The 25,990-nt window shown below is 55.6% G+C and overlaps 1 protein-coding gene across 8 annotated transcripts in view; it reads right to left on the bottom strand.

Annotated features, from left to right (window-relative positions):
- Positions 1-579: 579 nt before the first annotated feature.
- The window catches only part of LOC139232706 (polyamine-transporting ATPase 13A3-like), a 99,812-nt gene continuing 74,401 nt past the window's right edge, over positions 580-25,990 (bottom strand). For 5 of the 8 annotated variants that reach the window (XM_070863185.1, XM_070863184.1, XM_070863188.1 and 2 more), the window contains 9 exons: positions 24,536-24,578; positions 23,369-23,478; positions 21,511-21,607; positions 20,338-20,410; positions 16,231-16,408; positions 14,569-14,768; positions 12,499-12,587; positions 11,033-11,113; positions 8,646-8,851 (listed from right to left, as the gene is read on the bottom strand). In XM_070863185.1, the coding sequence (XP_070719286.1) occupies positions 8,690-8,851; positions 11,033-11,113; positions 12,499-12,587; positions 14,569-14,768; positions 16,231-16,408; positions 20,338-20,410; positions 21,511-21,607; positions 23,369-23,478; positions 24,536-24,578 (1,033 nt within the window). In that variant the 3' untranslated portion in view covers positions 8,646-8,689. Of the gene's footprint in view, positions 626-3,880; positions 4,090-8,645; positions 8,852-11,032; positions 11,114-12,498; positions 12,588-14,568; positions 14,769-16,230; positions 16,409-20,337; positions 20,411-21,510; positions 21,608-23,368; positions 23,479-24,535; positions 24,579-25,990 lie in introns of those variants that run through there. The other 3 variants (XR_011588079.1, XM_070863186.1, XM_070863189.1) reach the window with 3 other exon arrangements.

Below are 25,990 nucleotides of genomic sequence, written 5' to 3'. Positions count from 1 at the left end.
CTACAAGCAGACTGCCTGATGTGGGGCAGCCGAGTAGTCATGCCTCTGCGAGGCAGAGAGGCATTTGTCCAGGAGCTCCACCGCGAGCACCAGGGATCGTTCTCATGAAGGCCATAGCCAGATCCCACGTCAGGTGGCCTGGTATTATTGCAGACTTGGAGCTCTGCGTCCGAAGGTGCACCATTTGTGCCCAACTCAGGAATGCCCCCAGGGAGGCTCCCCTGAGACCCTGGCCCTGGCCTACCAAACCGTGGTCGCTGGTACACGTAGACTATGCGGGCCCATTCATGGGCAAAATGTTCCTCGTAGTTGTAGATGCATTTTCAAAGTGGATCGAATGCACCATTTTAAACTCGAGCACAACCTCCACCACTGTGGAGAGCCTCGCAACCATGTTTGCAACGCACGGAATCCCTGACACAGATTTTATAATTGACCACGGCATAAATCACGTCAAGACGGCACCGTTCAAGGCGGCCTCCAACGGCCAGGCGGAGAGAGCAGTGCAAATCATTAAACAAGGCATGCTTAAAATCCAAGGTCCCACGCTGCAGGGTTTTCTGTCGCGACTGCTGCTGGCATACAGATCTCGACCGCACTCATTGACTGGGATCCCCCCGCGTAACTGTTGATGAAAAGGATTTTAAAAACAAGGCTCTCATTAATCCTCCCAGACATGCACGAAATCGTTGAGGCAAAGCGCCGTAAGCTGACTGAGTACCATGACAGAAATTCGAGGGGGAGATGGAATGAGATAGGGGACAAAGTATTTGTACTAAACTATGGCAAGGGTCCCAAATGGCTTGCAGGGACAGTAACGGGCAAGGAAGGAAACAGGCTATTGGTAGTTCAAATGGACAATGGCAAAACCTGCCGGAGGCATGTAGACCCAAGTCAAAAGCAGATTTACCAACAACACTGCGGAACCAGAGGCAGCCTGCAATGTGGAACTCGCACCACACCTGGTGGACAGACAGAGGGAACAACCTGAGGAAAGGGCAATCCCAACAGACAGCCCAGGCGAGTCAACAACAATCACACCAATCGAAACAGACAGCCCAGGCGAGATACCAGCAACCACACCCAAAGAAAAACAGACACCAAGGCAAATAACTGAACCACAACTCAGACGCTCCACGCGAGAGCGTAGACCACCTGAGAGACTGAACCTATAAAGACAACAAGACCTTGGGGGAGGGTGATGTCATGTATCTTACATTATTATATATAACTGTATCCTAACATGCTGTACATGACTGTAATAAGATATGACCTGTAACCACCAGCATACCTTACCACCAGGGTGCACTTGCAAGAGACAGTTATATAAGGACAGGTCTCAGCATTCCAGAGCTGTGAAATAAAGGTGCAGGTCCAGAGTGACCTTGACTTCACTACATGCCTCGTGTGAATCTGTACTGAGGGGACAGGACTTTACAGGGCATATAGGGGTAAAAGGGAGGCTCCTCTCCCTCGGCGTGGACTAACTGATATAGTTAATCGACACCTCGCCCAGCTCCCACTGTATAACGACCACGGAAGTAAACAGACGAAACCTCAGGTTTACCAGTTTTATTACGAGCAAAGCACGGGAAGTTTAAAACCTTCGAAATACAAGAGGTTTCGAGAATAATTTATACAGGTTTTGGAGTGGAGCTCCCCTCCTACAAAATCATCGCTAGGTCTATTGCTATCAGCAGAGTTACACTGATTTGTCGTCTCTTAACAGACTGGCTCTGAGTGGTACATGCAATTGCCCATCTCCCATCATTGTGTTGTTCCATTATTTGCCGTCTGCCCCAGTCTTTGTGTCGCCTAGAGTAACTGTACCAAAATACTGGCTTCCATATCCCTTCCTCAGAGACTTCCAATCAAAACCTGCTGACTTCGGCTGTTACTAAGGCTGAGGCTACAGTTTAATGTGTTGTTGCTTTGTTCCAAACCTACATAAGCAAGTGTTACATACATTGGCAATTTCTCAGACCCTCCTAATACGGATTAGTTCACTACCTTCAGCATTGTTCTGACCACCTATTTGCAACTCCTACAATTTATCCCTTACAGGGCGCCTGTTGGCAAAACCAGTCTCCTTTCAAACTGAACCATTTTGGTGATGGAGATCTGTGAGCTGGGCTGCAAACATGCCCCGTGGGTGGGGGAACGGCACGGGGACAAGGGTCCTGCATCGCCTCACCCTCTCTTTCTGTTTTACAGAACTGCCCAGTGGTAAGGTGGGGTGCAAAGGAGCCGCAGTTCGAGTGATCAAAGCCAAAACCAAGAAATGTAGTTGCAGCAAGAAAGGTACAAAATGGCTCCTCGCGAGAGAGACTGAGAGAGAGAACGAGCCCCAGCCTGTGAGAGAGAACGAAACAGAGAAAGGATGAAAGACAGAGGGAGAGAGAGGGAGAGAGGGAAGGAACAAGAGAGGGACCGAGAGAGAGACAGACAGAGAAGGACAGAGACAATGAAAGACAGACAGACAGAGAGAGACAGACTGAGAGAGGGAGACAGAGAGAGAGACCGAGATAGAGAGAGAGAGACAGACTGAAAGAGAGAGAGAGGGAGACAGTAGGGGGAGACCAAGAGAGACAATGAAAGACAGAAAGAGACAGACAGAGACACAGAGAGAGAGAGAGAGAGAGAGAGAGAACGACAGAGACAATGAAAGACAGAGAGAGACAGACTGAGAGACACACAGACAGACAGAGAGAGATACAGACGCAGAGACAGAGAGAGACAGACTGAGAGACACACAGACAGACAGAGAGAGACACAGACGCAGAGACAGACTGAGAGACACACAGACAGACAGAGAGAGACACAGACGCAGAGACAGAGAGAGACAGACTGAGAGACACACAGACAGACAGAGAGAGACACAGACGCAGAGACAGACTGAGAGACACACAGACAGACAGAGACACAGACGCAGAGACAGAGAGAGACAGACTGAGAGACACACAGACAGACAGAGAGAGACACAGACGCAGAGACAGACTGAGAGACACACAGACAGACAGATAGAGACACAGACGCAGAGACAGACTGAGAGACACACAGACAGACAGAGAGAGATACAGACGCAGAGACAGAGAGAGACACACAGACAGACAGAGAGAGACACAGACGCAGAGACAGACTGAGAGACACAGACAGACAGAGAGAGACACAGACGCAGAGACAGAGAGAGACAGACTGAGAGACACACAGACAGACAGAGAGAGACACAGACGCAGAGACAGACTGAGAGACTGAGAGACACACAGACAGACAGAGAGAGACACAGACGCAGAGACAGAGAGAGACAGACTGAGAGACACACAGACAGACAGAGAGAGACACAGACGCAGATACAGACTGAGAGACACACAGACAGACAGAGAGAGACACAGACGCAGAGACAGAGAGAGACAGACTGAGAGACACACAGACAGACAGAGAGAGACACAGATGCAGAGACAGAGTGAGCCCTGGCTCTATCCCCAGCACTGGCCCATTGGAATGTGTGAATCCCAGAAAGCGTGTGGTTACGTGTGTGAGGAGTGAGCGGGTCACTGGGTCAGACCGAGTGACAGGCCTAGACACAGCCTCGGCAGGTCCTGCTGCCCCGATACCCAGCTGCTCCGATTGTGCAGGGTGGGTGAGCGGAGTCCTGACCAACTGCTGCCCGATGACCCGGGGCCTAAATACTCATCGTGACTGAGCCTGGCCGAGGAAGGTGGATTTATACAGCTCCTTTGGCTTCTCAAATCACCATGTTCAATGCACTGTGCTGCAGTGCAGCCACTGTTGTTTCATAGGCTCATTTGCGCACAGCAAGCTCCCACAAAGGCTGAGAACTCCTTGCACCTCTTCAAATAGTGGCGTGGCATCTTGAACACCTACCTCAGCCCATGGAGCAGGCAAACGGGGCCTCGGTTTAACATCGGCACAAAGGGGCACTGCTGCTGATTTGGATCAGTCCTTGACGGAGAAACATTCACCGGGATGTGGGGAAAGAGCAGGGGGAGTGGGACTGATTGGATCGCTCGCTCACAGAGCCGGCACAGGCTCGATGGGCCCAATGGCCTCCTCCTGGGCCGTGAGATTCTACAATTTAAAAAAATCGAAAATTACCCAAATAATAAAAAAGACTTGCATTTATATAGCGCCTTTCACCCCCTCCAGACGTCCCAAAGCGCCTCACAGCCAATGAAGTACTTTTGGAATGTGGTCACTGTTGTATTGTGGGAAACGCGGCAGCCAATTTGTGCACAGCAAGCTCCCACACACAGCAATGTAATAGTGACCCAGATAATCTGTTTATTTTGTGATGTTGGTTGGGGTACAAATATTCGCCTCAGGACACCGGGGATAACTCCCCTGCTCTTTTTTGAATGAAGCCATGGGATCTTTTACATCCACCTGAGAGAGCAGACGGGGCCTCGGTTTAACGTCTCATCTGAAAGACGGCCCCTCCGACAGTGCGGCGCTCCCTCAGTACTGCCCCTCCGACAGTGCGGCGCTCCCTCAGTACTGCCCCTCCGACAGTGCGGCGCTCCCTCAGTACTGCCCCTCCGACAGTGCGGCGCTCCCTCAATACTGCCCCTCTGACAGTCCATCGCTCCCTCAGTACTGCCCCTCCGACAGTGCGGCGCTCCCTCAGTACTGCCCCTCCGACAGTGCGGCACTCCCTCAGTACTGCCCCTCCGACAGTGCGGTGCTCCCTCAGTACCGCCCCTCCGACAGTGCGGTGCTCCCTCAGTACCGCCCCTCCGACAGTGCGGTGCTCCCTCAGTACTTCACTGGGAGTGTCGGCCTAGGTTTATGTGCTCCAGTCTGTGGTGTAGGGCTCGAAGCCACGACCTTCTGACAGAGGCGAGGGTACGACCCACTGCTGACACTGTACCCACAATAAAAATGAAGAATTGTACAGATTGTAACATTTCGAACTCCTGTAATTGACAGGAAAGAGGTACCTGCTCGAGAAGTGCCCACACTGGAATGTGGGGGATATCCTGAGCTGAGAGAGACTCGACACTGCACGAGGACAATGACTGAAGCACCGATAAATCGCACCTCGCTGATGCCAAACCTGCGGCAGTTTGCTTTCAGAGCGGGTTGTCCTGTGCAGTCTCTGCCTGACCTGTTGGCCCCTGTCCCCTCACCAGCTGAATGTTGATACAGCTTTCCCTCTCGTTCCCCGAGTAGCATCTTAGCACCATACCAGGGGCCACACTGCAGTGTCTCCTTTTTATGATTCAAATATTGTTGAGAACCTCCCATCAAACACTCCCAGGGCAGGTACAGGGGGTTAGAGACAGAGTAAAGCTCCCTCTACACTGTCCCATCAAACACTCCCAGGGCAAGTACAGGGGGTTAGATACAGAGTAAAGCTCCCTCTACACTGTCCCATCAAACACTCCCAGGGTAGGTACAGGGGGTTAGATACAGAGTAAAGCTCCCTCTACACTGTCGCATCAAACACTCCCAGGGCAAGTACAGGGGGTTAGATACAGAGTAAAGCTCCCTCTACACTGTCCCATCAAACACTCCCAGGGCAGGTACAGCACGGGGTTAGATACAGAGTAAAGCTCCCTCTACACTGTCCCATCAAACACTCCCAGGGCAGGTACAGCACGGGGTTATATACAGAGTAAAGCTCCCTCTACACTGTCCCATCAAACACTCCCAGGGCAGGTACAGGGGGTTAGATACAGAGTAAAGCTCTCTCTACACTGTCCCCATCAAACACTCCCAGGGCAGGTACAGGGGGTTAGATACAGAGTAAAACTCCCTCTGCACTGTCCCATCACACACTCCCAGGGCAGGTACAGGGGGTTAGATACAGAGTAAAGCTCCCTCTACACTGTCCCATCAAACACTCCCAGGGCAGGTACAGGGGGTTAGATACAGAGTAAAGCTCCCTCTACACTGTCCCATCAAACACTCCCAGGGCAGGGACAGGGGGTTAGATACAGAGTAAAGCTCCCTCTACACTGTCCCATCAAACACTCCCAGGGCAGGTACAGGGGGTTAGATACAGAGTAAAGCTCCCTCTACACTGTCGCCTTTCTCCATTTCCCATTATTTCACTGACCCCATCATTAATTGATTTGGAACCCACTTCCCTTTGGAGCTTTGGAGCCTGCAGAGTGAGGCCCTCAGTCTGGGGCACACTGACTCCACCGTCCCACCTTGTGAATAAAACAGTAAGATGTTAGCAGCGGATAGGGCGAGTGATGTGACACTCTCACCGTGACCCCCCCAGCGTACACGCACAGCATCCATCGCACAGCCAGCAACTCTCCTTCCAGCCCAATGTGGAGAGATCGCTTCCCTTCTGCCAAACCCGCTCGCCTCCACACTGTAACGGATGGACAATAAACCGCTTTGCTTCAGCAACAGGTGTGTGCTCACGTTTATCGCCAATTGTTTCCATCCCCGCCGCCCCGAGAATATCCCAAGGGGCCAAGGCCCAGAGTTTGGGCCCACACAGCGGTGGCAACGTGTGACAGGCCAGACGAGGCAAGTCAGGAGGTAGTGGCGAGCTTACACTGGTGAGGCTGTTCAAACCCTACTGATTGGATGAGGGAGAGGTGAGGGAGGGAGGGGTGAGGCGAGGGTGGGTGAGGGAGAGGAGTGTGAGGATGAGGGAGGGGATGAGAAGCTGAGGGAGGTGAGGGAGGGGAGAGTGAGGGAGTCGAGCAGCACTCAGCCCTCGGTCCTCAGAAAGAATTGGATCGAGTCGGAGGTGAGGAGTCTTGACTTCAACACGGGGAGGAGAACAACGTGTAGGAGGGGGGACACCACGGAAATAAAGACTTGCATTTATATAGCGCCTTTCACAACTTCAGGACTACTCAAAGCGCTTTACAGCCAATGAAGTACTTTTTGAAGTGTAGTCACTGTTGTAATGTGGGAAATGTGAATTTGCGCACAGCAAGCTCCCACAAACAGCAATGTGATTTAGTGATGTTGGTTCAGGGATAAATGTTCACCAGACACCAGGGATAACTCACCTGCTCTTCTTCGAAATAGTGCCATGAGACCTTTAACTTCCACCTGAGAGAGCAGACAGGGCCGGTTTAATGTCCCATCCGAAATAAGGTACCTCCGACAGTGCGGCACTTCTTCAGTACTGCCCCTCCGACAGTGAGGCACTCCCTCAGTACTGCCCCTCCGACAGTGAGGCACTCCCTCAGTGCTGCCCCTCCGACAGTGAGGCACTCCCTCAGTACTGCCCCTCCGACAGTGCGACGCTCCCTCAGTACTGCCCCTCCGACAGTGCGGCGCTCCCTCAGTACTGCCCCTCCGACAGTGCGACGCTCCCTCAGTACTGCCCCTCCGACAGTGCGACGCTCCCTCAGTACTGCCCCTCTGGACAGTGCGGCACTCCCTCAGTGCTGCCCCTCCGACAGTGAGGCACTCCCCCAGCACTGCCCCTCCGACAGTGCAGCGCTCCCTCAGTACTGCCCCTCCGACAGTGCAGCGCTCCCTCAGTACTGCCCCTCTGACAGTGCAGCGCTCCCTCAGTACTGCCCCTCCGACAGTGCAGCGCTCCCTCAGTACTGCCCCTCCGACTGTGCAGCGCTCCCTCAGTACTGCCCCTCCGACAGTGCGGCGCTCCCTCAGTACTGTCCCTCCGACAGTGCGGCGCTCCCTCAGTACTGCCCCTCCGACAGTGCAGCGCTCCCTCAGTACTGCTCCTCCGACAGTGCGACGCTCCCTCAGTACTGCCCCTCCGACAGTGCGACGCTCCCTCAGTACTGCCCCTCTGACAGTGCAGCGCTCCCCCAGCACTGCCCCTCCGACAGTGCGGCGCTCCCCCAGCACTGCCCCTCCGACAGTGCGGCGCTCCCTCAGTACTGCCCCTCCGACAGCGCAGTGCGGCGCTCCCTCAGTACTGCCCCTCCGACAGTGCGGCGCTCCCTCAGTACTGCCCCTCCGACAGTGCAGCGCTCCCTCAGTACTGCCCCTCCGACAGCGCGGCGCTCCCTCAGTACTGCCCCTCTGACAGTGCAGCGCTCCCTCAGTACTGCCCCTCCGACAGTGCAGCGCTCCCCCAGCACTGCCCCTCCGACAGCGCGGCGCTCCCTCAGTACTGCCCCTCTGACAGTGCGGCGCTCCCTCAGTACTGCCCCTCCGACAGTGCGGCGCTCCCTCAGTACTGCCCCTCTGACAGCGCGGCGCTCCCTCAGTACTGCCCCTCCGACAGTGCGGCGCTCCCTCAGTACTGCCCCTCCGACAGCGCAGTGCGGCGCTCCCTCAGTACTGCCCCTCCGACAGTGCGGCGCTCCCTCAGTACTGCCCCTCCGACAGTGCAGCGCTCCCTCAGTACTGCCCCTCCGACAGTGCGGCGCTCCCTCAGTACTGCCCCTCCGACAGTGCGGCGCTCCCTCAGTACTGCCCCTCCGACAATGCAGCGCTCCCTCAATACTGCGCCTCTGACAGCGCGGCGCTCGCTCAGCACTGCCCCTCCGACACTCCCTCAGTACCGCCCCTCCGACAGCGCAGTGCGGCGCTCCCTCAGTACTGTCCCTCCGACAGTTTTCACACTAACACTTCAGAGGCACATTATGTTGCTGTGCGCTCACACACACAGATGTGAAGGAGGAGTTCAGGAGTACTTCAGCCGAGCTGAAATGAGCGCACATCCAGCGGGAGTCTGTACAACCGTTTAATGATAAATATGCTATGTGAGCTTGAGTTACTGTACAGTGGCCTTGTGTGATGTGAGCGTGGTGTGCGGGGGCCAGCAGGGGTCGTCCTGCAGTTCCTGGTGGAGTCTCTTGTGCTTCACCAGCGAGGCAGATGGACAGTTCATGCGGCTCAGCCAGTTCCACAGGCGATGATTGTTGGTCAACACCTCCTGCAAAACAGAAACCGTTCTTAGCAGCGGCACTCACTGCCCGAGTCTGCAGCGTGTGCCTCTCAACCTCAGTACCTCCATATCCCAATTCATCCCCTCCTCTCCTGAAGGCCCTCACTCGAGCTGAGTAACCGGATCCATGGGGACCCGCTGCTCTGCAATATCTCGCACCTACTTCATGTCACAGACGGAATAGTATCAGCAGGCCATTTGACTGTGGGATCCTTCACAGCTGAGCCCGAAAACGGTGGGATACAGAGGGGACACACTGGGGAACAGAGATATAGAGGGGGACACACTGGGGAACAGGGATATAGAGGGGACACACTGGGGAACAGAGATATAGAGGGGGACACACTGGGGAACAGGGATATAGAGGGGACACACTGGGGAACAGAGATATAGAGGGGGACACACTGGGGAACAGGGATATAGAGGGGACACACTGGGGAACAGGGGGATATAGAGGGGGCACACTGGGGAATAGGGATATAGAGGGGGCACAATGGGGAACAGAGATATAGAGGGGACACACTGGGGGAACATGGATATAGAGGGGGCACACTGGGAAACAGGGATATAGAGGGGGGCACACTGGGGAACAGAGATATAGAGGGGGCACACTGGGGAACAGAGATATAGAGGGGGGCACACTGGGGGAACAGGGATATAGAGGGGGGCACACTGGGGAACAGAGATATAGAGGGGGGCACACTGGGGAACAGAGATATAGAGGGGACACACTGGGGGAACATGGATATAGAGGGGACACACTGGGGAACAGAGATATAGAGGGGACACACTGGGGGAACATGGATATAGAGGGGACACACTGGGGAACAGGGATATAGAGGAGACACACTGGGGAACAAGGATACAGAGGGGACACACTGGGGAACAGGGATATAGAGGGGGCACACTGGGGAACAGGGGGATATAGAGGAGACACACTGGGGAACAGGGGGATATAGAGGAGACACACTGGGGAACAGGGATACAGAGGGGACACACTGGGGAACAGGGATATAGAGGGGACACACTGGGGAACAGGGATATAGAGGGGGGCACACTGGGGAACAGGGATATGGAGGAGGCACACTGGGGAACAGGGATATAGAGGGGGGCACACTGGGGAACAGGGATATGGAGGAGGCACACTGGGGAACAGGGATATAGAGGGGGAACAGGGATATAGAGGGGACACACTGGGGAACAGGGGGATATAGAGGGGACACACTGGGAAACAGGGGGATATAGAGCGGACACACTGGGGAACAGGGATATAGAGGGGGACACACTGGGGAGCAGGGGGATATAGAGGGGACACACTGGGGAACAGGGATATAGAGGGGACACACTGGGGAACAGGGATATAGAGGGGACACACTGGGGAACAGGGATATAGAGGGGACACACTGGGGAACAGGGATATAGAGGGGACACACTGGGGAACAGGGGGATATAGAGGGGACACACTGGGGAACAGGGATATAGAGGGGACACACTGGGGAACAGGGATATAGAGGGGGCACACTGGGGATCAGGGGGATATAGAGGGGACACACTGGGGAACAGGGATATAGAGGGGGACACACTGGGGAGCAGGGGGATATAGAGGGGACACACTGGGGAACAGGGATATATAGGGGACACACTGGGGAAGAGGGGGATATAGAGGGGACATACTGGGGAACAGGGATATAGAGGGGACACACTGGGGAACAGGGATATAGAGGGGGACACACTGGGGAACAGGGATATAGAGGGGACACACTGGGGAACAGGGATATAGAGGGACACACTGGGGGAACAGGGATATAGAGGGAGACACATTGGGGAACAGGGGGATATAGAGGGGACACACTGGGGAACAGGGGGATATAGAGGGGGCACACTGGGGAACAGGGATATAGAGGGAGACACATTGGGGAACAGGGGGATATAGAGGGGGCACACTGGGGAACAGGGATATAGAGGGGGCACACTGGGGAACAGGGATATAGAGGGGGCACACTGGGGAACAGGGATATAGAGGAGACACATTGGGGAACAGGGGGATACAGAGATTCTGCACTATCCACCCCTCTCTATGGTACCGAGACCTGGCTGGGAGCGACTGGAGTGAGCAGCACCTTGGGACTGAGAGTGACAAGAATCGAGTGATCGAATTGAAAATGTTACCTCCAGAAAGACGGAGAGGGCAAAATGACCGACGACCATCAGCAAAATGTAGATCCTCCAGATGTAAGGGATGCAGACGAACTGGGAAAGAAAACCGGAGAGCGAGAGAGATTAGTCACAGCCGAAGGGCCAAGGGGCCACCGCGATAGGTCGCCCTGTGGCCAAACGCGAGCCGCTCTGTCTCCGTTCACAGGTCAGTGCGGGGTCAGCATTCCCCTCACGTGTCTCGGGCTCACAGAGCGGGACAATGAACCAGTCCGCTGCCCCCTGTTGTTAATGGTGCGCCAGTGCGGACATTGGCCGAGGCCCCCTGCAGTCCAATAGCCCGGCATTACTCGGGGGGGGCGCGGCCTTGTTTTTACCCCTAACTCTCGGCCGCCAGAAGGGACTCCTCAGACGGGTGGAGGGGGGGTTTCTGCGGCACCTCACAGCCCACGCAGAGTCCGAGGAAGTTCGGGGGCCTTCCTGCCTGGTCACTTGGGTGAGGGGTCAGAGAATGACCTGCGCAGCTGACACCCCACCCCCCGGATCTCGACAGCACCCTTCACGACATTCAGGGCACCCCAAAGCACTTTACAGCCAATGAAGTACTTTTTTTTTTTAAGTGTAGTCACTGTTGTAACGTAGGAAACGCGCACAGCAAGCTCCCACAAACAGCAATGTGATAATGACCCAGATAATCTGTTTTACTGATGTTGATTGAGGGATAAATATTGGCCCTAGGACACCAGGGAGAACTCCCCTGCTCTTCTCCGGAATAGTGGCCGTGGGATCTTTTACATCCACCTGAGAGAGCAGACGGGGCCTCGGTTTAACGTCTCATCCGAAAGACGGCACTCCGACAGTGCAGCACTCCCTCAGTACTGCCCCTCCGACAGTGCAGCACTCCCTCAGTACTGCCCCTCTGACAGTGCGGCTCTCCCTCAGTACTGCCCCTCCGACAGTGCAGCACTCCCTCAGCACTGCCCCTCTGACAGTGCGGCTCTCCCTCAGTACTGCCCCTCTGACAGTGCGGCTCTCCCTCAGTACTGCCCCTCCGACAGTGCGGCTCTCTCTCAGTACTGCCCCTCCGACAGTGCGGCGCTCCCTCAGTACCGCCCCTCCGACAGTGCAGCACTCCCTCAGCACTGCCCCTCCGACAGTGCGGCACTCCCTCAGTACCGCCCCTCCGACAGTGCAGCACTCCCTCAGCACTGCCCCTCTGACAGTGCGGCTCTCCCTCAGTACTGCCCCTCCGACAGTGCGGCACTCCCTCAGTACTGCCCCTCCGACAGTGCGCCACTCCCTCAGCACTGCCCTGGGCGTGTCAGTGTGGGTTATCGTGCTCTAGTCTATGAAGTGGGGCTTGAACCCACAATCCTCTGTCTCGGAGGCGACTCACGCCTTCAGTGGAAGAGGGATTTTTAAGGCAGAGGGAGGGAAGAAAAATATCAAATATTGATGAATAAGATCAGGAGATGTGCTACCTCAAAAAAAGTGTCGAGATTGCTGCTTGGGAAGAGCATCAGGAACAAAGTGAAAAGGTAAAGGATAACCAGAACAGCCAGGAATAAATCTGGGAAAAAAGCAAAGAACTGAGTTTATCACAACTCCCAGAATCATCTAAAAACACTTGACACACACAATGAAATCACAGCAGCCATTTTTTTTGCACAAAGCATGATCCCAGAATCAGTGATGAGAGGAGAAAATTGTTAAGCTGTTGGTCGAGGGATAAATACTGGCCCCAGGACACCGGTGAGAACTTCCCCAGCTCTTCTTCCAAATAGTGGCCGTGGGATCTTTTACATCCACCTGAGAGGGCAGACAGGGCCTCGGTTTAACATCTCATCCACAAGACGGCACCTCCGACAGTGCGGTGCTCCCTCAGTACTGTCCCTCCGACAGTGCGGCTCTCCCTCAGTACTGCCCCTCCGACAGTGCGGCGCTCCCTCAGTACCGCCCCTCCGACAGTGCAGCGCTCCCTCAGTACCGCCCCTCCGACAGTGCGGCGCTCCCTCAGTACCGCCCCTCCAACAGCGCAGTACGGCGCTCCCTCAGTACTGCCCCTCCGACAGCGCAGTACGGCGCTCCCTCAGTACTGCCCCTCCGACAGCGCAGTACGGCGCTCCCTCAGTACTGCCCCTCCGACAGCGCAGTATGGCGCTCCCTCAGTACTGCCCCTCCGACAGTGCGGTACGGCGCTCCCTCAGTACTGCCCCTCCGACAGTGCGGCGCTCCCTCAGTACTGCCCCTCCGACAGTGCGGCTCTCCCTCAGTACCGCCCCTCCGACAGTGCGGCGCTCCCTCAGTACCGCTCCTCCGACAGTGCGGCTCTCCCTCAGTACTGCCTCTCCGACAATGCGGCTCTCCCTCAGTACTGCCCCTCCGACAGTGCGGCGCTCCCTCAGTACAGCCCCTCCGACAGTGCGGCGCTCCCTCAGTACCGCCCCTCCGACAGTGCGGCTCTCCCTCAGTACCGCCCCTCCGACAGTGCGGCGCTCCCTCAGCCCTGCCCCTCCAACAGTGCGGCGCTCCCTCAGTACTGCCCCTCCGACAGTGCGGCGTTCCCTCAGTACTGCCCCTCCGACAGTGCAGCGCTCCCTCAGTACCGCCCCTCCGACAGTACGGCGCTCCCTCAGTACTGCCCCTCCGACAGCGCGGTACGGCGCTCCCTCAGTACTGCCCCTCCGACAGCGCAGTGCGGCACTCCCTCAGTACTGCCCCTCCGACAGCGCGGTACGGCGCTCCCTCAGTACTGCCCCTCCGACAGTGCGGCGCTCCCTCAGTACTGCCCCTCCGACAGCGCAGTGCGGCACTCCCTCAGTACTGCCCCTCCGACAGCGCAGTGCGGCACTCCCTCAGTACTGCCCCTCCGACAGTGCGGCACTCCCTCAGTGCGGCCCCTCCGACAGCGCAGTGCGGCACTCCCTCAGTACTGCCCCTCCGACAGTGCGGCACTCCCTCAGTACTGCCCCTCCGACAGCGCAGTGCGGCACTCCCTCAGTACTGCCCCTCCGACAGTGCGGCACTCCTTCAGTACTGCCCCTCCGACAGCGCAGTGCGGCGCTCCCTCAGTACTGCCCCTCCGACAGTGCGGCACTCCCTCAGTGCGGCCCCTCCGACAGCGCAGTGCGGCACTCCCTCAGTACTGCCCCTCCGACAGTGCGGCACTCCCTCAGTACTGCCCCTCCGACAGCGCAGTGCGGCACTCCCTCAGTACTGCCCCTCCGACAGTGCGGCACTCCCTCAGTACTGCCCCTCCGACAGCGCAGTGCAGCACTCCCTCAGTACTGCCCCTCCGACAGTGCGGCACTCCCTCAGTACTGCCCCTCCGACAGTGCGGCACTCCTTCAGTGCGGCCCCTCCGACAGTGCGGCCCCTCCGACAGTGCGGCACTCCTTCAGTGCAGCACGTGGGAATGCTGGCCTGGATGATGGGCTCAAGTCACCGGAGCAGGGCCTGGAACCCAGCCGTCGCTGACTCAGGGGGCGAGCTGCCGCTAACCCCTCTGACGTCTCCCGCCCCCGGCCCCCAGCCCCCGCTGGGATACTCACAGTTGGTGGAGATGGGTTTGCGGAAGGGTTTACCCATGGAGAACACGAACGCGATGGTGATGTACTGGAAGACGGACACAAAGAAGACGGTGGTGTTAACATAGTTGCTGATTTTCCATTGCATGTTGAAGAGGATGCCGCTGTTGTTCCGGGGATGGGGAAGCGGCGTTCCATAAAACGTGTTGTTGGAAGCGCACGCCCTGTCGGGAGAGGGAGAGGGAGTGGTCACTGCACTTTGCTTCTGAAAAAATACAGCTTTTACACGGTTGATGTTTCGCCTGAGTGTAAAGGTCCAAAAGAAACGGTCGGGCCGGGAGGTGAAGGAGAGATGACTCGGGACAATGTTCCCCCAGTCTGGAGGTCGCTCACCGGCTTCTCAACGGAAATCACCGCGCAGGCGGGAAAATTGGAACGCGCCACGCACTGAAAAAAAACATTTGGGCAACATTGGCCAAGCTCCAGCTGGCGTACTGAGGCCAATTCTGGACACCGTACTTTAGGAAGGATGTCACGGCCTTGGCGAGGGTGCGGAGGAGATTGACCAGAATGGTCCCCGGGGGATGAGGGACGACAGTGAGGTGCAGAGACCGGAGAAGCTGGGGTTGTTCTCCTCGGAGCAGAGAAGGTTAAGGGGAGATTTGATCGAGGTGTTCGGAATCACGAGGGGTTTTGATGGAGTAAATAAGGAGAGACTGTTCCCGGGGGCAGGAGGGTCGGTAACCAGAGGGTCACAGATTGATGATAATCGGCGATGGAACCAGAGGGGGAGATGGGGAGAATGTGTTTACGCAGTGAGTTGTTGTGATCGGGAACGCGCTGCCTGAAAGGGCGGTGGGAGCAGATTCGATAGTAACTTTCAAACCGGGAATTGGATAAATACTTGACGGGGAAACATTCACCGGGCTGTGGGGAGAGAGCAGGGGGAGTGGGACTGATGGGATCGCCCGCTCACAGAGCCAGCACAGGCTCGATGGGCCCAGTGGCTCCCCGGCAATGCTGTAGGATTCTATGATTCCAGGCAGATCCGCATGGGTTATACAGTTGCCGATGGGTTTGGCCATTCCCTCACGCTGCCTGGTGAGGTGAAGTATCTCCTCCCATTATCGGTTCTAAATTTACTGTCTGAATTGTCAGCCCTCTGCGCCTGGTCTCCTGGCATACTCTGTAGTGACAGGCTGAGCCATCCTCATGTATTCCGTTCACTATTTTATACACCTCGAGTAGCTCTGTCCTCAATCACCTTATTCTCCTTTACACCTTGATGCGCACACGTGCATGGGTGTGTGCCCGGACACACGCAAGCGAGAATGCAGGCATGCATGGGCATGTGTACAACCGAGTACACACCCACGCATGGGAACGCGTGCAGCCGAATATGCAACCACGCACAGGGGCGCACACAACCGAGTACACACGGACGCGTGGACACGCGCATAAACGAGTACACACCCACCCGTACATGGGCATGCACTCATGCACGGATGCCCGCACACGCACGCGAGCATGCACACGTATGGGCTGCAGCACACACGCACGCACGGGAGCGCGCATCCATGCATGGGAGCATTAACGCAAGCCTGGGAGCGTGCCTATATAAACGAGCACGCGCGTGCACACGCACACACACACACACACACACACACACGAGACGCAGTCACGTACCGTGCCCCCTGGTCCCAGGGGTTGTACCAGGGCTGGATCTGCACCAGCAGGAAGCCCAGCATTTGGAAAGTGGAGCAGAGAGCGATGTGCATCAGCACGGAGAGCAAGAGCTGTGGCGACACCAGGTTTGCATTGGGGCGATGGGACACCAGGTGTTCGTAGGCCTTGTTCCTGCTCACTGAGGAGAGAGGAGAGACTGTGGATAAAATCCCATCCTGAAGACGTCAAATCCTGTTGCTCCACTGGATCCAACACCCCCCCACCCAAACTCCATCGGCTGACAGCACACCACAGGCCATTCGTCCCATCACATCCACGCCAGTGCAGGCTCAACTCGAATCCCATTTCCCTGATTCTTTTAATATCTTTTGATCAGAACATGAGGAGCAGGAGTCGGCCATTCGGCCCCTCGAGCCTGCTCTGCCATTCAATAAGATCACAGCTGATCTTCGACCTCAGCTCCACTTTCCCGCCCGATCCCTCGATTCCCCCGAGAGACCAAAAATCCATCGATCTCAGCCTTGAATATACTCAACGACTGAGCCTCCACAGCCCTCTGGGGCAGAGAATTCCAAAGATTCACCACCCTCTGAGTGAAAAAGTTTCTCCTCATCTCAGTCCTAAATGGCCGACCCCTTATCCTGAGACTGTGTGACCCCTGGTTCTAGACTCCCCAGCCCGGGGGGGGAAACATCCTCCCTGCATCTACCCTGTCAATCCCCCTCAGAATTTGGTACATTACAATCAGATCACCTCTCATTCTTCTAAACTCCAGAGAGTATAGGTCCAATCTACTCAATTTCTTCTGATAGGACAGCCCTCACATCCCAGGAATCCACCTCGTGAACCTTTGTTGCCTCCAAGGCAATTATAAGAACACAAGAAATAGGAGCAGGAGTAGACCATACGGCCCCTCGAGCCTGCTCCGTCATTTAATACGATCATGGCTGATCCGATCATGGACTCAGCTCCACTTCCCCGCCCGCTCCCCATAACCCCTTATCCCCTTATCAGTTAAGAAACTGTCTATCTCTGTCTTAAATTTATTCAATGTCCCAGCCTCCACAGCTCTCTCAGGCAGCGAATTCCACAGATTTACAAGATAGAAGAAATTCCACATCTCAGTCCTAAATGGCCGACCCCTTATCCTGAGACTGTGACCCCTGGTTCTAGACTCCCCAGCCCAGGGGGGAAACATCCTCTCAGCATCTACCCCGTCAAGCCCCCTCAGAATCTTGTGTGTTTCAATGAGATCACCTCTCATTCTTCTAAACGCTAGAGAATATGGGCCCAATCTACTCAATCTCTCCTCCTCCTCATCATCATCATCATCATCATCATCATAGGCAGTCCCTCGAAGCGAGGATGACTTGCTTCCATGCTAAAAAGGGATGAGTTCACAGGTGTTTCAATGAAGGACCTAATATTCCAGATCCCGAACTACATCCTGAAGGGTGGAAGATGCCTGTGGGTGGATTTTTTTAACGTGGGGTGACCGTTGCACACCAGCCACCACACGGGCTTGACAGAGCGAGGTCTTGGTCCAGTGGCAAGGGTTAACCAGGACGACTGGAGACCAGCTCTGCTGCACGGACCTAGTGCACTCATATCACAGTGTGGGCTGGGCCCGTGCTGCCCCTGGGCCCTCGCCTCTCCTGGGCCCCGATCACTTCCCTCTACGGACTCTCGCCGCTCCTTCGCCCCTCTTGCTGTGTCTGCCCGCACTGCGGTCAGCGACCTGGCTTTGTAGCCGTCGCTCTCCTGCGGCAGCACGGGCTGCTCCCTCCTCATAGAAACAACCCTCTCGTCCCAGCGATCCGTCTGGTGAACTTTTGATACGCCGCATCTAAGGCAAGTATATCCTTCCTTAAATCAGGAGATCAAAACTGTGCACAGTGCTCCAGGTGTGTGGTGTCACCAGAGCCTCGTGTTTGTCGAATTTCCCTTTAAATGCTGCTATTGACAGCTACTCGTTATAATAGGAAGCATTGCCAGGTAAACCGGAGGGAGAAAAGAATAGAAGGTGAAATGAAGAGGAGTGGGAGGAGGCTCATGTGAGCATAAAGTCCGGCACAGACTTGTTGGGCCGAATGTCCTGTTTCTGAGCTGTAAATACTATGTAAACATATAAGAATTAGGAACAGGAGTCGGCCATTCGGCCCCTCGAGCCTGCTCCGCCATTCAATAAGATCATGGCTGAGCTTCGATCTCAACTCCACTTCCCTGCCCGCTCCCCATATCCCTCGATTCCCTTTGTGCCCAAAAAACCTATCGATCTCTGTCTTGAATAAACTCAACGACTGAGCCTCCATAGTCCTCTGGGACCGAGAATTCCAAAGATTCACCACCCTCTGATATACTTGTAATATATATATAACTCTTTGCATGTAACAATTCTTTCAATATCCACCTTTTAACCTTCCTGTAATAGTCAAAAAATAAAATGTCTTGTGTTAGGATAACATGACAAGTGTAGACAACACCATGGGTTTAACTGGTATAGTGTCTACACACTGTGTATTGCAGAATGAGTTCCTGGGATGTGACCGTCGCTGGCCAGGCCGGCATTTATTGCCCATCCCTAATTGCCCCGTGAGAAGGTGTTGGTGAGCCGCCTTCTTGAACCGCTGCAGTCCGTGTGGTGAAGGTGCTCCCACAGTGCTGTTAGAGAGGGAGTTCCAGGATTGTGACCCAGCGACGATGAAGGAACGGCCGATATATTTCCAAGTGGGGACGGTGTGTGACTGGGAGGGGAACGTGGAGATGGTGGTGTTCCCATGCGCCTGCTGCCCTTGTCCTTCTAGGCGGTAGAGGTCGCGGGTTTGGGAGGTGCTGCCGAAGAAGCCTTGGCGAGTTGCTGCAGTGCATCTTGTAGATGGTACACACTGCAGCCAGGGGGCGCCGGTGGTGGAGGGAGTGAGTGTTGAAGGTGGTGGAGGGAGTGAGTGTTGAAGGTGGTGGAGGGAGTGAGTGTTGAAGGTGGTGGAGGGAGTGAGTGTTGAAGGTGGTGGAGGGAGTGAGTGTTGAAGGTGGTGGAGGGAGTGAGTGTTGAAGGTGGTGGAGGGAGTGAGTGTTGAAGGTGGTGGAGGGAGTGAGTGTTGAAGGTGGTGGAGGGAGTGAGTGTTGAAGGTGGTGGAGGGAGTGAGTGTTGAAGGTGGTGGAGGGAGTGAGTGTTGAAGGTGGTGGAGGGAGTGAGTGTTGAAGGTGGTGGAGGGAGTGAGTGTTGAAGGTGGTGGAGGGAGTGAGTGTTGAAGGTGGTGGAGGGAGTGAGTGTTGAAGGTGGTGGGGAGCGTGTCGATCAAGCGGCTGCTTGGTCCTGGATGGTGTTGAACTTCTCGAGTGTTGTTGGAGCTGCAACTCATCCAGGCAAGTGGGGAGTGTTCCATCACACTCCTGACTTGTGTCTTGTAGATGGTGGAGAGGCTCAGGGGGTGAGACACTCGCCGCAGAATACCCAGCCTCTGACCCGCTGTCCTTTAGACAATAGACCCTCAGCTGAGAATTGTATCGCATTACTTCAGGAGTGTATACATTTAAAATATGGTCGCGAGGTTACCATGGATATTGAAGTCTAGCGGAAAAAGTGCTGGACAGGGAAACCTTGAGGAAATGGGGGGGGGGGCGGAGTGTTTGAACTACAGATCTGGACAGAGCCCGTTACCACTATTCTTAAACATTGCCTGTCAGTCTTTTCTAGCCCGCCTCCAATATTATTTATAAATGTGCAAAGCAAGTGAAATTTAAATCACGCACAATTTTTATTAATGTCCCTTCCCCGACATGAGCCTTGACCTGTCCACCGCCCCCCTGAACGGTATTTAAAGATTTGGGCTGCATGGAATCCTGCCTCCCTCCTGTACAGGCTGCCCTGGGACACGTGCCTCTCTCCCGACCCCGGAATTTCAGGATCCTGTCATCTGTGGGGGACAAATCAGGAGCTGGACTGGGCACCCATGGAACCCGACCACCGGGCTTTACGTTGCTGAGACCAGCAGTGATGCTTTCAATGCCCAGAAGTCCCTTTTCCTGATACAGCGGCTGCCTTAACCAGAAATCATTTCTACTGTGCGGAAGAAAGAATCTGTTTGTGGCAGGGGTGGTCCGTACTGGTGATGGCGATGGCACTGGTGATGAACAGGTCCTCGTACAGGAACTCCCAGTTTCCCAGGTTACTGGAGATCTGAAAACACAAGAGTAGAAACAGGTTAGAAAACAAGCAGGGGGGGGGTCGGGGGTCGGGGGTCATGCAGATTCGCTCCCTCTATCTATCCCCGAACATTAGCTGTCACTCAGTGGGTAACACTCTCTCTCTCGCCTCTGAGTCAGAAGGTCGTGGGTTCGAGTCCCACTCCAGAGACTCGAGCGCAGCATCCAGGCTGACACTCACAGTGCAGTACTGAGGGAGCGCCGCACTGTCGGAGGGGCGGTACTGAGGGAGCGCCGCACTGTCGGAGGGGCGGTACTGAGGGAGCGCCGCACTGTCGGAGGGGCGGTACTGAGGGAGCGCCGCACTGTCGGAGGGGCGGTACTGAGGGAGCGCCGCACTGTCGGAGGGGCAGTACTGAGGGAGCGCCGCACTGTCGGAGGGGCAGTACTGAGGGAGCGCCGCACTGTCGGAGGGGCAGTACTGAGGGAGTGCCGCACTGTCGGAGGGGCGGTACTGAGGGAGCGCCGCACTGTCGGAGGGGCGGTACTGAGGGAGCGCCGCACTGTCGGAGGGGCAGTACTGAGGGAGCGCCGCACTGTCGGAGGGGCAGTACTGAGGGAGCTCCGCACTGTCGGAGGGGCTGTACTGAGGGAGCGCCGCACTGTCGGAGGGGCTGTACTGAGGGAGTGCTGCACTGTCGGAAGGGCAGTCCTGATCATCAGGTCATTAAAAAACAGATTATCAGGTCATTATCACATTGCTGTTTGTGGGAGCTTGCTGTACGCAAATTGGCTGAAGCGTTTCAAATATTACAACAGTGACTACACTTCAAAAAGTACTTCATTGGCTGTAATGTGCTTTGAGACGTCCTGTGGTTGTGAAAGGCGCTATAGAAATGCAAGGCTGTCTTTTTTATTAAGTCCAAGTTATGAATTTTGTTTATATACCTTGGCTGAGCTGAGCAAGCGAGCGTGAGTGAGTGAGTGAGTGAGTGAGTGAGTGTGTGAGTGTGTGAGTGAGTGAGTGAGTGAGTGAGTGAGTGAGTGTGTGAGTGTGTGAGTGAGTGTGTGAGTGAGTGAGTGATTAGTGAGTGTGAGTGATCAGTCAGTGATTGAAGGCCCTCTTGTACTCACGTAGTAGAGGATGAGGACGCTGACATACTGGATCATGCTGTACAAAGCCATGTATTTAAATGCACAGAAGGACGTCACCAGGGCAGCTCGACCCTCCCTGAAACAAAGAAAAGTCCCGGTTTAAAAATCAGGTTAGATACAGAGTAAAGCTCCCTCGACACTGTCCCATCAAACACTCCCAGGGCAGGTACAGGGGGTTAGATACAGAGTAAAGCTCTCTCTACATTGTCCCATCAAACACTCCCAGGGCAGGTACAGGGGGTTAGATACAGAGTAAAGCTCCCTCTACACTGTCCCATCAAACACTCCCAGGGCAGGTACAGGGGTTTAGATACAGAGTAAAGCTCCCTCTACACTGTCCCATCAAACACTCCCAGGGCAGGTACAGCACAGGGTTAGATACAGAGTAAAGCTCCCTCTACACTGTCCCATCAAACACTCCCAGGGCAGGTACAGGGGGTTAGATACAGAGTAAAGCTCCCTCTACCCTGTCCCATCAAACACTCCCAGGGCAGGTACAGCACGGGGTTAGATACAGAGTAAAGCTCCCTCTACACTGTCCCATCAAACACTCCCAGGGCAGGTACAGCATGGGGTTAGATACAGAGTAAAGCTCCCTCTACACTGTCCCATCAAACACTCCCAGGGCAGGTACAGCATGGGGTTAGATACAGAGTAAAGCTCTCTCTACACTGTCCCATCAAACACTCCCAGGGCAGGTACAGCATGGGGTTAGATACAGAGTAAAGCTCCCTCTACACTGTCCCATCAAACACTCCCAGGGCAGGTACAGGGGGTTAGATACAGAGTAAAGCTCCCTCTACACTGTCCCATCAAACACTCCCAGGGCAGGTACAGGGGGTTAGATACAGAGTAAAGCTCCCTCTACACTGTCCCATCAAACACTCCCAGGGCAGGTACAGGGGGTTAGATACAGAGTAAAGCTCCCCCTACACTGTCCCCATCAAACACTCCCAGGGCAGGTACAGGGGGTTAGATACAGAGTAAAGCTCTCTCTACACTGTCCCATCAAACACTCCCAGGGCAGGTACGGCACGGGGTTAGATACAGAGTAAAGCTCCCTCTACACTGTCCCATCAAACACTCCCAGGGCAGGTACAGCATGGGGTTAGATACAGAGTAAAGCTCCCTCTACACTGTCCCATCAAACACTCCCAGGGCAGGTACAGCACGGGGTTAGATACAGAGTAAAGCTCCCTCTACACTGTCCCATCAAACACTCCCAGGGCAGGTACAGCACGGGGTTAGATACAGAGTAAAGCTCCCTCTACACTGCCCCATCAAACACTCCCAGGGCAGGTACAGGGGGTTAGATACAGAGTAAAGCTCCCTCTACACTGTCCCATCAAACACTCCCAGGGCAGGTACAGCATGGGGTTAGATACAGAGTAAAGCTCCCTCTACACTGTCCCATCAAACACTCCCAGGGCAGGTACAGCATGGGGTTAGATACAGAGTAAAGCTCCCTCTACACTGTCCCATCAAACACTCCCAGGGCAGGTACAGCATGGGGTTAGATACAGAGTAAAGCTCCCCCTACACTGTCCCCATCAAACACTCCCAGGGCAGGTACAGCATGGGGTTAGATACAGAGTAAAGCTCCCTCTACACTGTCCCATCAAACACTCCCAGGGCAGGTACAGCACGGGGTTAGATACAGAGTAAAGCTCCCTCTACACTGTCCCATCAAACACTCCCAGGGCAGCTACAGCACGGGGTTAGATACAGAGTCAGACACTCTGTGGACCCAGCCATTTTCCCAGTTGCCCCCCCCCTGCCTGCTCCGTGAACACCGCCAGCTCCCGAGACGTGAGGAAGAGGAAGTTGGGCTACCTACTTTATGAGGATGGGGACACACTCGATGGTCGGCAGCTTCGAGGTGAACGGTGAGGCCACAGAGGCTTCCAGCTGCGACAGCGAGATTCCCACGTGGGCCGTCTTCAACGCCTGCAGAAAACCAGACAAAACACGGGGAAGGAATTCACGGAGCAGGAGCGGCTCGGTCAGCTCTTTAAGCTCCCGGCGGAGACAAATAATCAGACCAGGGAAGTCCGTGAGATGCAGCCCAGGGAACGCGGGACGGGGAACGTGGGACGGGGAACGCGGGAGAGGGAACGCCGGGAGAGGGAACACCGGACGGGGAATGCTGGACAGAATGTAATGCATTACGGGAGGGCTCTCCTCACACAGTCATCTCACTTTCAAACGCTCCGGGAACTGTTGTGAATAAAGAGATCTCGGTTGATCTCCCTCTCCCGCCTTGGTTCCGCCCTCAATACCCAACAATAATCCATCAACCTCAGTGTTGAAATTTCCAGTTGACCCCCGACCTCAGCAGCTTTTGGGGAGAGAGTTCCAGATTCCCACGGCCCTTTGTGTGAAGAAGTGCTTCCTGACATCACCCCGAACGGCCTGGCTCTCATTTTAAGGTGACGCCCCCCTTGTTCTGGACCCCCCCACCAGAGGAATAGTTTCTCTCTCTCTCTACCCCGTCAACTCCTTTAAACCCCTCGATTAAATCGCCCCTTAATCTTCTACACTCGAGGGAATACAGGCCCAGTCTGTGCGACCTGCCCTCGGAATTTAACCCTTTCAGCCCCGGGTATCAGTCTGGGGAATCTGCTCCGCTCCCCCTCCGAGGCCGATATATCCTCCCTGAGGGGCGGGGCCCAGGACTGGACGCAGTTACTCCGGACGGGGTCTGACCCGAGCTTTATATAAACTGTACCATCACTTCCTCCCCTGTGTATTCCGGGCCCCCCCCCCCCGTGAGACAAAGAGCAACGTTCCACTAGCCTCTGGGCTATTAAGTTTGGCCTTGCTGCCCCTGGGCTAGAGGCGGGAGGGAGCGAGGAACAATCAGCCAGTGTTCCCCGATTACGATCCGACGGAGAATGCGTGCGCGCGCGCGCGTGCGTCGGGCGAGGATCGGGTGAGGCTCGGCTGTGATGCCCTCCGTGGAGGAATAGCCCCGCCAGGAAAAGCGGATAACAGATAGACTCACCCCGCAGTCGTTGGCTCCGTCTCCACACATTCCCACGACGTAACTGTCCCGGCAGAGAGCAAAAACAAAGAATTACTGGGCCCATGGCACGGGGCACAATCTTCACTTCACAACCGCAAGAGTGTTTATCATCAGATCTTTAAAGAATTCATTCTCATGATATGGGCGTCGCTGGCAAGGCCGGCATTTATTGCCCGTCCCTAATTGCCCCTCGAGAAGATGGTGGTGAGCCGCCTTCTTGAACCGCTGCAGTCCGTGTGGTGAAGGTGCTCCCACAGTGCTGTTAGGGAGGGAGTTCCAGGATTGTGACCCAGCGACGATGAAGGAACGGCCGATATATTTCCCAGTCGGGATGGTGTGTGACTGGGAGGGGAACGTGGAGGTGGTGGTGTTCCCATGGGCCTGCTGCCCTTGTCCTTCTAGGTGGTAGAGGTGGCGGGTTTGGGAGGTGCTGGTGAAGAAGCCTTGGCGAGTTGCTGCAGTGCATCTTGTAGATGGTGCACACTGCAGCCAGGGGGCGCCGGTGGTGGTTTATAAAATAATCCCATGGTGGGGGCGGGGTGAGACATGTTTCGGGTCATTCCTGTAGACGGGACAGAATTGTACCCAATTCGAAACGAATCAGCAATCTCACTCCGCGAGGCCTCGAGAAAGGCACAAACAGCACCCAGTGTCGGCATCAAGCAACGCACAGTGCCAGGCAGCCGGGCAGGAGTCCCTGCCCTCTCACCAGACCTCCCGGTCACCTTCAATCAGGTTACAGGGTGGTGGTTGCCCAAACTCACTGCACGCAGAGCCTTTAGCGGCTGCACAGGGAGAGAAGACCACATCACTCCGCCCGCTCGGACTGGGATGTGTACCCAGGACCCAGCTTCAACACACAGGCCCGAAGGACGAACATTCCCAGCTCGTCCGGGTCGCTGCCACTGTCCCAGACAGACAGGCAGCCCAACAACACCACCTCGCATTTATATAGCACCTTTAAAGGAGTGAAACATCCCAGGGGGCTTCATAGGAGTGTTCATCACACAAGTGTCAGCTGTGGCTCAGTGGGCGGCGCTCTCGCTGGAGTCTGAACATTGTGGGTAAAAGTCCCACACCAGGAATCTGAGCACAAAATCTGGGCCGACACTCCCAGTGCAGTGCTGAGGGAGTGCTGCAGTGTCGGAGGGGCAGTGCTGAGGGAGTGCCGCACTGTCGGAGGGGCAGTACTGAGGGAGTGCTGCAGTGTCGGAGGGGCAGTGCTGAGGGAGTGCCGCACTGTCGGAGGGGCAGTACTGAGGGAGTGCTGCAGTGTCGGAGGGGCAGTGCTGAGGGAGTGCCGCACTGTCGGAGGGGCAGTGCTGAGGGAGCGCCGCACTGTCGGAGGGGCAGTACTGAGGGAGTGCTGCAGTGTCGGAGGGGCAGTGCTGAGGGAGTGCTGCACTGTCGGAGGGGCAGTACTGAGGGAGTGCT

The sequence above is a fragment of the Pristiophorus japonicus genome, chromosome 20 (assembly GCF_044704955.1).
Source record: "Pristiophorus japonicus isolate sPriJap1 chromosome 20, sPriJap1.hap1, whole genome shotgun sequence".
NCBI lineage: Eukaryota > Metazoa > Chordata > Chondrichthyes > Pristiophoridae > Pristiophorus > Pristiophorus japonicus.
The sequence above is the reverse complement of the archived record's forward strand: the minus strand, read 5'-3'. Positions and strand labels throughout refer to the sequence as shown.